Source organism: Portunus trituberculatus, chromosome 47, assembly GCF_017591435.1.
Source record: "Portunus trituberculatus isolate SZX2019 chromosome 47, ASM1759143v1, whole genome shotgun sequence".
Lineage (NCBI taxonomy): Eukaryota > Metazoa > Arthropoda > Malacostraca > Decapoda > Portunidae > Portunus > Portunus trituberculatus.
In genome coordinates, this window is record NC_059301.1 from 18,339,754 (window position 1) to 18,355,231 (window position 15,478).

The 15,478-nt window shown below is 39.4% G+C and overlaps 2 protein-coding genes across 2 annotated transcripts in view; one reads left to right on the forward strand and one right to left on the reverse strand.

Moving 5' to 3' along the window:
* LOC123520676 (hydroxyproline dehydrogenase-like) overlaps positions 1-2,130 on the forward strand; it is a 9,528-nt gene extending 7,398 nt beyond the window's left edge. The window contains exons 7-8 of the mRNA XM_045283187.1: positions 1-94; positions 1,742-2,130. The exon at positions 1-94 is cut by the window's left edge and continues 126 nt beyond it. Coding sequence (XP_045139122.1) covers positions 1-7 — 7 coding nt within the window. The 3' untranslated portion in view covers positions 8-94; positions 1,742-2,130. The remainder of the gene's footprint in view (positions 95-1,741) is intronic.
* An 8,410-nt stretch (positions 2,131-10,540) lies between these two features.
* LOC123520680 (bcl-2-like protein 1) lies at positions 10,541-15,145 on the reverse strand. Its single transcript, XM_045283188.1, has 2 exons — positions 14,399-15,145; positions 10,541-11,070 (listed from the first exon to the last, which is right to left on the reverse strand). The coding sequence occupies exons 1-2, from the start codon at positions 15,128-15,130 to the stop codon at positions 10,948-10,950; spliced, it is 855 nt and encodes a 284-aa protein (XP_045139123.1). The 5' UTR covers positions 15,131-15,145; the 3' UTR covers positions 10,541-10,947.
* Positions 15,146-15,478: the final 333 nt, after the last annotated feature.

Consider the following 15,478-nt stretch of genomic DNA (forward strand, 5'->3'; position numbering starts at 1 on the left):
GAGTTAGTGGGGCGCCTGGGTCTGGATCCGCAGGGGGGTGACGTGGTGTTCGCCCAGGTGTACGGCATGGCGGAAAACATCTCGGTGCCCCTGGGTGCGTATGTGGGTGTTGTACGGAAGCGTGCCATGTGTGTGGGTGTGTCTGTGAGAGTAGCATGAAAGTGTTTGTTGTGTGTAAATGGTCTAATTGTGAATCTGTTATATAGAGACGAGAGGTTATGGTAGTTACGTACCTAGTGTGTGTGTGTGTGTGTGTGTGTGTGTGTGTGTGTGTGTGTGTGTGTGTGTGTGTGTGTGTGTGTGTGTGTGTGTGTGTGTGTGTGTGTGTGTGTGTTTTGAATTTTTAGTGGATAGTAAGCTGAGTTTTGTGTCTCCAGGTGAGTGTGTGGGCGTGTGTTTGTCGTGGATGAAGTTCTTTGGGTTTGAAAGGTACGCAGCGTTTCTGGAGTGATGTGAGTAAGGTTGGCAGGGTGTCTGAGAGAACCTGCCGGTGGACAGCCAACAGGTGATCATATCGCCTTTAGTATACGACACGCACGCTGCAGCCTTATGCAAAGTACAGCAGCGGTCAGGAAGGCCTCGCCTCTGGGGACGCGGCGCAGCTGGGTGACATGGCAACGCTGACTTGTAGCCGTGTGGGTCGAACGCTTGGAGCTTTGAATAGCACTTTGAACTTGATTTTAAGCGTTTCACTTTGGGCGGCACAGATACAGACGTGTAACTATTTTTCCAAGAGGATTTTCTATATTCTTTTCTTCGTTTGCTGATAACGCTGGAATTTTTGGAGGAAGTTTCGTTATTTTTCACGGATAAATTCCCAAAGTTTTCGCTTTGAATTGTGTTCTTTTTATCTTCAAATTTAATTACTTTAATGACTCGTTGGTTAGCAGTCAGTGTGTGTGTGGGGAGGGGTGTACGTGGTCAGTGTGCTACACTGCTAACTAATTGACTGACTAACTGACTGATTAACCAACGAACAACATACATCGCAAGATGTAACTAAATAGAAGCTGATGGACTAATCTTGCACTTTTCACTTCTCTTCATGAATGGTGCATCTGACTGGCATTATGACGTTTGCTAATCTAAAAGCGGTGTAGAAAATGAGCTCTAACTGCCAGAGATCTTTATTTCCGATAAGCAGAGTGAAAGATGCGTTGGTTTGCGAGAGACGCAGTGTTCGTTGCGACTGACAAGATTGGTCAAGTCTTCTTTAAATTTTCCAACACCGCAATCTTCCAATATTCCAGCGCCGCAATAACAGGAACGAGTAACGCAGCGATCTCAAAATAACAAACCTCAAACATACCTAGATTAAAATACTAAACTCGTCTCGCCGCTTTTTACTTTTGACACCATCCACTGACTCAGATGAACATTCATTAGTTGGATCCTCACGTCTATTCCAAGACATATGAAAATTGATGCACTTAAAACACTTTGCTCTTGCAACAAGACCTTTTTCAAAGCCACAAAGATGATAACCTGAGTTCTCAAGACTGTTTTTCCTAATAATAATATAGAATTCTTGTTAAACTGTCACCAGAACCGTAAAAATAATCTTAAAAACCCGTGTATCTTCAACTAAAGCCTTTTGAAAGTAGTATACCGGTCTGGCGCAGAAGTGTTTCAGAATAAGGTTCTTAGTATCAACTCCCACAGGAAACCAGCTATACAAACACTGCAGCGAAACTTAAGTGCAGATAATACTGACGTCCCTTCCTAACCTTCCCTTCCTCAGCTGCAGCGGGGTTCCTGGTGTATAAGTCAGTGCCAGTAGGGACCGTGGGCGAGGTGCTGCCATACCTGAGCCGCCGCGCCGCCGAGAACAGGGCAGTGATGCGCGGCGCCAGGCGGGAACGACAGCTGTTGGCGAAGGAACTTGCGGCGAGGGTAACGCGGCGCGGGTGAAGAGGGGAGGGAGTTGTGGCGGTGATGGTGGTAGCAGCAGTTATATGTTGCCAATGATATGAATGCTGTAGTAGTAGTAGTAGTAGTAGTAGTAGTAGTAGTAGTAGTAGTAGTAGTAGTAGTAGTAGTAATAGTAATTAAGAATAAGTGGTTTGCTTATATAGACTCAATGAATTAGTCATGTATCATTCCTCGTGTCTTAATAAAAATACTACGCCATCATCATCATCATTATCATTGTTATTACTACTATTATTATCATCTCCAGCAGCAGTAACAACAACAACAACAACAACAACAACGAGTCGCTTCACGCATCTACAGCCTCCGCTTCCCCCGCGGCCCCAGCAAGCTGACCTCCACACAGACACTGTCTGTACCCAGTCCTTAAACTTTCAGGAAGATCGATTCAACATAACTCAGGCCACGAGCTGTGCGGACCAACACTTGCGATGGCTTACCAGACACTGCCGAGGTGTTGCACGTAAACTGCTCAGTATGCAGGGAAATAGTAGCGGAAACAGCAGTAATGAGTAGTTAGATAATTGCATGGAAATATTCTGTAAATTTATGACATTTTTTTTTTTTTTTCGGTGGGAAAAGTGCCTTAAGAGAAGCAAAAAAAAAAAAAAATGAAAAAAAATCGTTAATGAAAGCCATAATGAGTGAGTAATCAGGGGAACTCTGAAACGGATGTTACATAATTACATGAAATATATCATATAACCTTATGTCACGGGGATTCTTTGAGGAGAAGTGCATTAAGGAAAAAAAAGAAAAAATAATTTATCTTTACATTACTTCAGCATCTCTTAAAGAAAAAAAAACTAATTATTCTATAGAACAAGACTCCATTACTTTCACCCCTAAAAAAAAAAAAAAAAAAAAAAAATATATATATATATATATATATATATATATATATATATATATATATATATATATATATATATATATAACTAAAATCTTAGGATAACTTAAACCAGCGGAAGAACAGACGGACTTAAGACAGTCAAACCCTTCCATCCTCAACGTGCGTATAAATCTCCGGTAAACTCCGAGACTGCCTACTACACCGTGACTGTACAATGCCCTGGATACACACTGCCTCGCGCGGACCAATAGCAGAGTTTGTGGACCCGGTGTTTCCTCGAATTACAAGGGAGAAAGAGTCTGAGAAGGGGAGAGAGAGAGAGAGAGAGAGAGAGAGAGAGAGAGAGAGAGAGAGAGAGGGGCGGGGAGCTACTACATGTCAGGCCAACCAGCACGTCCGCAGCCTCAGGAAAGCAAAGGGACGCAAACCAACAGTGACGGCAAGACGACCCGAGATCAATGGAGCACGACAAGGAATTCTATAGTAGTCGTGGTAGTAGTAGTAGTAGTAGTAGTAGTAGTAGTAGTAGTAGTAGTAGTAGTAGTACAAGTCTCCCCCTCCTCGGCTCGTCCTTCTCATTGATTTTCCTCTTTTCATTTTTACTCCTCCTCCTCCTCCTCCTCCTCCTCCTCCTCCTCCTCTTCCTGGTCTTAGGTCGGAGGCGCATGAGCACCCATGTCTCGCTTAAAGATGATGGAAGACTGGTAATGATGAAGCAACGACCTGTGTGTGTGTGTGTGTGTGTGTGTGTGTGTGTGTGTGTGTGTGTGTGTTGTCAACTATTTATGAAACATGTTAATTTGTTTTCGGGAACGTAAAACAACAAAGTTGAATAAGATGGGCAGGGGGAAAAATAGCGAGGAAGGGAAAGGAAAGGAAAGAGAAAGAAAATGACGGAAAATGAGGAGGAGGAGGAGGAGGAGGAGGAGGAGGAGGAGGAGGAGAAGGAAAGAAACACGAAAATCGAAGCGCACAAGATAAGGTTAATTAAAGTGTAAGAGAAGAGAAGAGGAAGAAAACAACCACCAACACACACAACCACCACCACCATCACCACCACCACCGCACAATAACAACAACGACAACCTCGCACCATAAAACTCCTGCTGTGCCTTCTCGCCTCCTACCACCACCACCACCACCACCGCAACCCTCGAGGTTCTCCACTTCTCGACATGTAACCTTCCAGCCAGCAATCGTTGACTCTCTACGCGTTCTGACCTAGAGGACCCCTAACTGAAACACGATGCTGGTGTGTGTGTGTGTGTGTGTGTGTGTGCATGGTTTGCGCCAAGCATTTTGTGAGGAGATTATGGGAAGAGGAAAGGAGGAGAAGGAGGACAAAAGAAAATATTTAGTAGTGGTAGTACAAGTAGTAGTAGTAGTAGTAATAGTAGTAGTAGTAGTAGTAGTAGTAGTAGTAGTAGTAGTAGTAGTAGTAGTGGTGGTGGTGGTGTGGTGGTGGGTGGTGGTGGTGGTGGTGGTGGTGGTGGTGGTGGTGGTGGCGGTGGTAGGTGGGTGGGTGGGTGGGTGGGTGGGTGGGTGGGTGGGGTGGGTGGTGGTAGTAGTAGTAGTAGTAGTAGTAGTAGTAGTAGTAGTAGTAGTAGTAGTAGTAGTAGTAGTAGTAGTAGTAGTAGTAACAGTAGTAGTAGTAGTAATAGAAGTAGTAGTAGAAATAGTAGTAGTGGTTATGGTGGTGGTGGTGGTGGTAGAGGAAGAATAATAATATAATAACAATAATAATAATAATAATAATAATAATAATAATAATAATAATAATAATAATAATAATAATATGAAGAAGAAAAATTATAAAAGAAACAATTAACCAAAAAAAAAAAAAGATATCCTACCACCACCACCATTACCACCGTCAACAACAACAACAACAAATAGTCACATGAAGGAAGAAACATACTGTATATGTACAAAGGCAACAAAACAAAGAGGAATACCAGACACCGCATTTCTGGCCTCACTTGACAACACACAAAACCCCTTGACAACCAACACGAAAGGAAAGCAAAATAAAATAAAAAAGAAATAATTGCATCTATCCTTTTCCTACATTATTATTATTACTATTATTATTATTATTATTATTATTATTATTATTATTATTATTATTATCATAGTTGAGGATATAAACTGCATTCTTAAACATTTTCAAATCTTACATATCTAACGTTAAAAATGTTCCAGTGAAAGTTATAAAGATTTCTTTTTTCAAATTCTTTTCATAATTTCAAGAACATATCAACAAAGATGCTATCACATCGACTGGAAAAAGACGCCCAGAAAACCCAACTAATCATCTCTTTGGCATTTAATAATCGGTGTGAAAGAAGAACAAGACGATCAAGGATATAAGTCTACTGTAAGCGCGGTGTAGAAAAGAGGTGGTGTGTTTGGGGGTGCATGTGAGGGAGAATGGGTTGGTTAGGGGGAAAGGAAGGAGTACGTCGGTGGTATGAATGCAGGTTTGTGTATTTAGGAGAGTAGATGGATGTTTGGGTCGGCAGGTCGGTGGTGGGTAGTTGCGACAAAAGATGAATGAGAGCTATTTGTTTTTTGTTAGAAGTCTGTGGTTCTTCACTGTGCGGTGGGTCAATGGCTTCCCTCTTTCCTCCTCTCTCTCTCTCTCTCTCTCTCTCTCTCTCTCTCTCTCTCTCTCTCTCGTCGAAATTCTAGGAATCGTATAACTCTTTAGATTTTGTCTTTGATTGATCAAATCCAGAGAGAGAGAGAGTCGTGTGCCTCTCACAAGGCACCGCACAGTGGGACCAAATGATAAATTTCTGGCCAAAATAGATTACAGTTTACTCATTTACATTGGTCCAGCGAAAGTTGTTAAGTAGCATGTCGGAATACCGTGGTTATTTCCGGCATAAACCACTTCATGATTATTTTACAGAGCATAAAATGATGTTCACAAAAAGAAAATCATTATATTTTTGTTATTTTTACATCTAACGAAAAGAAATCGCTATAATTAAATGGTTATTATTCTTTTTAATGTGACAATACAAGTATAAGGAAAAGTATTTAAAATTGGGTTTTATAATAGGCTTTTAGTGAAACGCCAGTATGGTAAGGTTGGGTCATATCGGATGCCAATACCCAATTAGTTTGGAAGAATATACATAAATAAACATGTCTGTAAGGAAAAGGGCTCTACATACGTCCACCATTAAGAATAAGAGAGTTTATATACAGTTTTGGCGTATCTGCTGCAATAGCATTCGAATTTCGCGCAAGAAGGAGGCTGGGAGGGAGGGGCGCGCGAGAGTTCTCTCAGGTTTCCTACAACAGCAGAATACCCAAAATTATATATATATATTTAAAATATTTAACAAATTACACTAATACAAGTACTGTACATCATTAAGTCTGGATGATAACGAAACGTTAGTAAATCCGTAGAATTTTGGACACAAAATCGGCGCGCTGTGCCTCCCCGCTGCGCCACGAGGAGTGTTCAACGCTCATATTCACATATATAACGTTAAGTCGCAAATATTCTCAGGAAAACAGTGGCAAATTAGTTTACACTGATGCGGATCTTCATCTGACACACCGCCAGTGAGGACGAGTAGCAGAATAATTAACAGCGGCAGACAGGCTTAATAGGATATAGTACGCAGGCATTTGTAGTCAGTATTGCTATCAGAACTACTTAGAGTTGTAATGTTTTGTTAGTATTTCTGAAATATTTTGTTTCCGTCGCTGTCAAGGTGGTTTATCCTATGGCCATCCACGTGTTAACGGACCTAGAGCCACACACTAAGACAAGGCCAGAGGGCACTTCACCCGTAACACGTGACCTCGAACACTGACCAAACCGCGATAAACCAACCGTTGATAGTGTCCTTCGAAAGTGAGGTCCCTGATCGTAGTGTCATCGTCTGTGACCCATGAAAGGTGTTTCAAAGGAATACAAAGGAAGGAACAGACAGCAACAGCCCTACTGGGCCTAACGAGGCTGTCTGTGTGCCTAATGCTACCACCACAGATGCTACGAGAGCCTGAAGGACATCAGGGTTCAAGGAAGAAGAAAAGAGGCCACAGGGAGAGACAGTCAAAGATGGGATAGTAAAGATTTAAAAAGAAGTGATACTATCTAGTACAGTAACTAGGAAAAAAAAAAAATCTTACGTAGGCGCAAAGTACGTCATTTGAAGGGTTAATACGAGGTGAATGTCCAACCTTTTTTGAAAAGTTTCTATTGTACTGCTACGGACAACATGTGCTGTCACAAACATATATATATATATATATATATATATATATATATATATATATATATATATATATATATATATATATATATATATATATATATATATATATATATATATATATATATATATATATATATATATATATATATATATATATATATATATATATATATATATATATATATATATATATATATATATATATATATATATATATATATATATATATATATATATATATATATATAATCTGACACTTTAGTCAAATAGACATACCTTGTCTCATCTTCACAGGGAGCTACAGCAGGTGACCCTGGACTCTACTGTAACTGCTCACACCACTGGGTTGCCCACTGTACTGGAAGTAAAAATAAGAATACCTGTATGTAATGAACCACTTCACTTGCATAATTTCATAACTTTAATTCAGGATCTATGATGTTTAACTTTTCCATCATTATTGCTATTGTCATTATCATTATTATCATTGAAATAATATACAAACCCAAGCACAGGTTAAGACTAGGTACTACATTGCCTTTGTCAAAGCACTATTGTGAGCCACGTGGCAACATGCTAATTGACTGATCACTCACCGTAGTATGATTTCCTGTCTATATGTAATGTTTTGGGATGAGTAATAACCACTACGTTCTGTTGACATTAGAAGGTTCTGGTAGGTGATGCAGCTCCAATACGGTTTTGGTGGTCACTCAGTGTTCACTGCCACGTCAAGCGTCAGCTGATCATTCGCAACTTGATCTTAGCACCACTTAAAATATTGAACACTAAAGTTTAGCAGACTTCCATTAGTGATGGATAGTTATTTATTGAGAGCTGTTGCACTTGACAGTGCTTTGTAATAATGTATTCCTACACTTTTCTCTTTAACAGCATTGATTACAGCCTTGGTATTCTGATGTTTTTACTTTGTTAAAGTATTACGCTTATGATGCAAACCAACATGGCAACGATTTCTATTCTTCCATCCAGTCTGCCTATATACTACTTAAATTACAAAATATGCACAAATTTACTTACCAAAACCTCATTAATAAGGAAGTACCTAAACAAAACAATAACACACCTTTAGAGTTAATGCTTTTCTGGTTTATTGACAATGTAGTCACATGAAATACTATCAAAAAAAGTGGGAGAGCCTTCCCCCAATTGCTACATAAACCTTCTTAACAGTGATGCAATTATAACCTCATCTTCTGTACATCATTGGTAGGTGGATGCAGGCTCTTTGTGTACATACATACAAACTTAAGTTCAGATCTGATATGTAAAATAACTTGACAACTAAAAAATGAGCAGACAGACAATAAAACATTTGCCTTGGAGCACTGCACTTCCCTACCACTAACAAGCAGAACCTAGAAACTGACTAGATAGGTTAGGTTAGTGGTAGAATTATAAAGATACAAAGGTGTGCTATTCACTATGTACAATATATGTACTATGTATATTTTTCTTTCTTTCAAGATTTAACTGCATTGAAATCATGTCAGTGAGAAGTGGGGACATACTTCATTCTTCTGCAGCACACTGAAGCAGGCCACTCTCCTCATAATCTCTTTTATTAATACCATGACATGGTGGTGAAAGCAATCAATATAAAATGCTCTTTCAAACTTAGAAAATTAAATGGTCGGATATGCGAGGTCGAAACTCTTGTTTCGAGAGATCAGTGTCTTTGAGTTCAGGCTACTAACATCCACAACTAACTTCCAGGCTGCCAGCTGTGTTACTCCTGCCTCGACCAAGTCACAAACAAGCACAGAGACACAAACACCACACTACTACATCACTCAGGTGCATACACTCCTCTTTGCAGCCAATGATACAAAACCACATCTGATTAACTTTGTACAACACTGGAGAAAGTTCCCTATTGAACATTTCATGTAGTGAAGTTAATTTTCACAAACAGGTTGGTGAATGCTTAATCTTGAAAAGACCTATGCACACAAACAGCCAAATGATGTGGTCAAAAGCTGTACACATGGTCTTGCATTTCTGCCTTCACTGCCAGACACTTACAAGGGTTTATCTTGTACTGTTTCCTTGTCTATTAAATATAAACACCTATAAAGATATAGTATATGGGAATACAAGAATAAACATGAACTTCAGGTGCACTTGCCATACCAAAATAATGGTCACTTTGAATGCCACTTTTGTTCCACTTATTCTTTTATTCTTTTTCTTTTCTTTTCTTTTCTAAGTGTAAATGACTGGGAATGTTTGTGAACACTTGTGAAATATTTGTGCAGAAAAATGTGAAAAAAAAGAAAAAATCAATCAAGTGACTAAACTAAAATGTGCACTACCAAATGATGTTGGAAACTTAATCAATAGGTCCATACTAATAGTGCAAGTTTTTGCTAGGGCATGTTAACTCTATCCCATGCTAACTATAAAACTACCAAGTCATGGAGTATATATGTAATTAAAAAAATAAACTATGAGACTTGACATAAGGCTGAAGATTGGACATTTTGCTAAAATAATTCTGGTGAAAGACATGACTGCCACCACCTCAAGTGTGGCAACTCCTTCCCTGCTAACACTGGGAGGTTATCTTGAGGCTGAGCCCAGCAGCCACCCTGACTGGGAAGGGATAGGGAGGAAATGCTCTGTACTGGATAAAAATAAAATGAATATGATTTCACTAAGATGCTGTGAGATAGCATCACATCAGAGAAAGAGTATCATGTTGCAAGACCAGAGCAGTGTTGTTAATGAATGATAAAACATCTAGTAAGAGAGAAAATATAGTGCTTTGATGGGTTTGCAATATCAATAGTAAGAGTTAATGTGGCATACCAAAGCAAATAAGCAAGAGTAAATAAGGCATGAGTGTTGTGTCCTTCAGTTACCAATATATATATACTGTATATACTTCTCATATATATGTACTGTATGAAGTAATTAAAGACGATAAGAGTGTGTGTGTGAATGATGGGAGTAACATCCACAATGATGTCATGTGGAAAAAATGTACAGTAAGAATGTCACTCTATATTATTGTTGGCAGTAAGTGAGATACAAGATGATTAAGAAATGAAAGTAACCGTCATGAAAAACTGTTACAATGCATATAAATATATGGCTGTGTGTGTATGTGTGTGTGTGTGTGTGTGTGTGTGTGTGTGTGTGTGTGTGTGTGTGTGTGTGTGTGTGTGTGTGTGTGTGTGTGTGTGTGTGTGTGTGTGTGTGTGTGTGTGTAATTCACCACAGTTGTCTGCTGGTCACCCAGCCAGCTTTCCCCATTACGGAACAAGCTCAGAGCTCATAGACCGATCTTTGGGTAGAACTGAGACCACAACACACTCCACACACCAGGAAAGCGAGGCCACAACCCCTCGAGTTACATCCCATACCTATTTACTGCTAGGTGAAAAGGGGCTACACATTAAGAGGCATGCCCATTTGCCTCGCTGATTAGTGGGATTCGAACCCGGACCCTCTCGGTTGTGAGCCGAGTGTGCTAACCACTACACTGCAGTGTGTGTGTGTGTGTGTGTGTGTGTGTGTGTGTGTGTGTGTGTGTGTGTGTGTGTGTGTGTGTGTGTGTGTGTTGAGGAGGGGTACGGTAGGTATTCTGCAGTATGAATCAAGTGTGGAACAGTGCATAGACAAGTATATTTTGGAGATACAGTGAAGAGTGATATGGAGTAATGTCTTAACATATGGGCAGGACAATGTGTGTGTGACATTCCTGTCATACATATGCCCTCCACAACTTCTGAGATAGAAGCAAGACATCAATGATAATGATTATGATGATAATGATTATGACAAGTTTTGAGAACACTGTTGGTTGATCATCGGGATGCTCTTCCCAAGGGTCTTGCAAAGGGCTTCTACCTCAGCCTGGTGGAGTATGGAAGAGCTCACAGGGAGACACACAGCTCAATGACTTGTAAAGAAGGATGCTGTGGCAGCCAGTCCAAGCCCAATAGCAGTCCAGGTGAGCACCTTCCAGGCCTTACTTTCCAGGTCCACTTCTGCTGGGAACTCTTCACAGATTTTGCTCTGAAAGATATGAAAAATGTAAACATTTCATATTTTTGTCAATAGTAAAATTTATGAAAGGTCTACAAGGTAGATGAGGATGAATAATATGATGAATAACAATAATAAATCTCATTGCTTCTAAACAAAACTCATCTTGTGCTTATCAAAGTGAAAGACAGACATGTTTAAGTTAAAACACCACACACACAAACACCATCTATACAGGGAAATGCATCACATCAAGCCATCAGTTCTGACATTTCCTGTACTACAGACTACATATACACATTATTTATAAAAAGTATTCATGCTTTTTTCTACTCCACATTATTAGAAGATAGACTATGCCTCCCCCCCAGTTTTGTTGCATATGATTTTCTTCTTCCACTCACCTCTATTCTATCCAGCAGTATTCTCAATCATTCATCCCTTTGTCTAGTAAACCCTGGAACTCCCTGTTTCTGTATTTCCATCTTCCCATGATGGACTTTTTAAGATGGATGTTTCAAGACACTTATCCTCCATTTATTACTAACGCTTTAGACATTTATATACTTACAAAGGCAATAACTACATGATTATGACTAATTTTCTATAAGCACCTAAATACAATGGTTCCTTAATGAAAAACACTCCACACACACAGCACTTCATACGTACTCCCATTACACCCAAAGAATAATCATGTAGATATATAGCAATGAAACTAGGAACCACATTCTAATTATCAATCTCTCTTTGACACCTCCCACTCTCCGGGAGCATCTCCAACAAGGATATGGCCACAGCAGAAAGTCTCCACTATCCACACTGGATGCTACTGCTCCCCTTAACGTCTTCTCATCCATTAAATGGCCAAATGCCACTCCATTTTCCAATACATTTGCCCATGCAAACATTACATCTTCTATCTGCATGTTTACATTCCTAAACTCTTCTCTCCCAATTCTCTCTCTCTTTTTCTTTTTTTCCAAAACACATCTTACTCTTATTGAATAAATAAGTTTACCTCTCAGCTTCCTACTTAACTTTTCATGTATTACTTCTGTTTCACTTTTTATCATCTTATTCTACGAGTTATACTGTTCTCATTTCAACCTATTTTTTTCTCAGAGGCTCTCTTTTTCACTTTTGCAGCCTCTTCAATCTCTGCCATACCAAGTCTGTTGTGACCCTACTACTGTTTCCAATGTAGTCACTGTCCCTCACACCCACTACTATCATAGGATTTACTATTAGGTATATTTCTTTTATCTATTACTATTATTATTATCATTATCATCATTATTAACTGTTGCTGTATATGTATGTGAAAAGTCTAAATAAAATTATGGTAAATAACTATTCACTGCCCCCTGCACTAGATAATAATGTTATAATCAAATGTTGATTCTGTTTTCACTCTTTTGTGATGTATCAAATAGTGAAATGCTTTGGCTGTCATACTTATTGTAATAATTTCACTTAATTCTTTAAAATCTGTCGAACACTGAACTTGTTTAATCTTTCCTTCATCCACTAATTCATCTAAAGTAGCAGCTAATTACTCATCTATATTTTCCCTAAATGAGGAAAGAACACTGGAATGTGTCACTGACTCACTACAGAGAAAAAGACACCTAAACATACAAGGGTACAGACTAAAACTCAAAGACAAAGGTGAGATATTAATGCTAACATTGAGGTTAGATTAATAATCATACAAGACCATTTTAAAAGCTCTTAAAGAATAATTCCTGATAATGAATAGCTACACACTATGTTCAACTTATGTATAAAGCTCCCAAGATTTTCAATATATATTCTCCATTAGTAGTTGTATGAGAAAGGGGGCATACATCATAAAAGCAGTACAGGCTCACATTGATTATTTTTGACTGGCTCATTTCCAGTTTCCACTGTTTCCTATTCTGTGTGCAATTTATAATGTCAGGAAATATCAAGTGAAAACAATTAAATTCTTATAGAAACCAGATTTACTTTCTCTTCCATTTAGGTATCTATATCAGAGCATATAAAAGTTTAAGATATCCTTCCATGATACGATTCTTGAGTAGCATTTCTTCACTTTTGAACTCCATGGTCATTTCTGCATATGGTAATAAAGTGGAAGAAAATCACCAAAAAATAATAACAAATAAAATCAATAAACAAATAAATAAATAAAAAATAACATTATTCTCTGATGTCTTTCTTAGATTTAATTTGAGGTAACAGTCCAGTATAGCTATGTCTCCTCATTTTCCAATCATTCCCTTCCACACCTTTATAAAACCTGTAGTATACACATCATACGATAGTAAAAAGTGGCAGAAAAATGTCACCAGCCCTCTTGATGTTACAAGAAACTCAGGATTTCTCCTAAACCCGGTTTTTGTATCTATCCCCAAGCACGACTTGCAAGAAATGATACATTTCATGCCATGTTGGAAAATAAATCACTACCCCCATAAAATAAATCATTACCATATTTTACATATTCTAACCTAACCTAAGCTTCATGCAACTAAGCTCTACCCTCTTCATTAAGGTAAAATTACTTTGCAGGCTAGGTTAGGTTTATGATAGGGGTTAGGCTAAATTATTCAAAGCACAGTAGTGAAGCTTAGATTAAAAGTTAGGTTAAGTTAGATTACGTAAAGCACAGTAGTGACATATTTTCTGACATGATGTGAGATTTTATCATTTCCCACACATACCGCTTGACAGTAGATAAAAAAAGTAAAAAAAAAAAAAAAAAAAGACTTGGGAGAAATCTTGAGTCACTTGTAGTTTCAAGAGGGTTTGTAACATCTTTCCGCTACTTTATATTATTGTACAATAAGCATACCATGGGTTTTGTGAAAGTGTGGAAGGCTAATATCAGCAAGACCTGGTTCTTTTTTTGTTTTTTCTTGTTTTGTTGTTTCAACAATATTCACTGCACAAATTTTACTTACTATTTACTATTCATGGAGAATAAAACCATGAGATCTTGTCTGAGTTTACAAAACTTATGCAAAATTGTAACTTATTATATTGAAGAAATTAAAGTGAGGATCAACCAATCATGAACATACTTCTCCCAGGCTTCAAGTCACTGTGTGTGTGTGTGTGTGTGTGTGTGTGTTACACATGAAACTCAATCATACAATTTTCGAAACAAGTAAATTAAATGTAATCAAACAAACAAGCGAGAACACACATTGACAATATACAGTACAAACAACACAATTTACGTGCAATCAGTGATAGTCAACATACATTACAAACATCTCATGGTGATCTAACATGAACAATACACCTCACATAACGAGTCATGCACAGTATCACCAAAACACGGCGGATGCAACACATCCATCCTTACCCATCCTCCCTCCTGCTTGACAAAGGGGACCAGCACCTCACTGGCGTACTGGCCCAAAAATTCCACAATTCTGGTACAGAATTCCTCCTCCTTCTTTTCAGTGCAGTGTAAGGCCAGCTGGGCACCAAAGGCATACAAAGCCACTACTCTGCCCCACGTGACGGCTCTTTTCTGGCCCTCAAAGAGCTCATTGGCCACCCCGACAAAGGCCTGGTAGCCTGTCTCGGGCCGCACATCCAGCCGTCGCATCATACCTCGCAACAAAATTTCATGTTTCTGCATCATGTTCCTCACACAACGGATCAAAGTTTCCTCCACGGAATCCTGGGGAGGGCTCTTGCTCCGCCCCGTCACGGTCAGCACGGTGAACTCGGCAAGGCGGCGCGCCCTGATAACGTCATTGTCTGGTTTTTCCTGAGTCTTTTTGGTAGAGTTTTGTGACTCTGCTCGGTTGGTCGTGCCCTCCTCCTCTTTACTACACCTCAATTCTGATCTGCTGGTGGAGGGGGAGTGGAATCCTTCGTCCGTTTCGTTGTCTGAAGGGACCTTTGACGCCACAGGTTCCTTATTCACTTCCGGAGACATGTTAGTCCTCTTCCAACTGTGAGTTGCCGTAAGACTGTTGTACGGAGGCGGAGGGAGGCGAGCGGCGAGTTCCCCCTGAAGTACCCCCCCCTCTCGGCTCTCGTCGGGTTGTGACGTCGTCTCACTTGCCTTTCCATTGGTTGGCATGGACAGATTCTCGTCCGTGATTGGCCAGCCGTCATATCCTGGCTGCCCATTCAGCCATGCGAGAGTCATTCATCCTACGGGTGACGGTATTTCTTCGGGCTAAAATTTTTTTTCCTCCCACCCTCGCCTGACTCATCTCTTGCACCACTTAACACCACGTATAATAAATAGTATAATTTGTGGTGCCTGAGATCTATTTAGATACAACATATAAAAAATATACTTGATAACTCTAGATATTCTCTCTCTCTCTCTCTCTCTCTCTCCAGTACGAGAGGAATGCGACTTAAGCCCCTCTCCTGTTACCTCCCGAAAAAATGCACCCGGGGCAAGGAAAGGCCACATCTG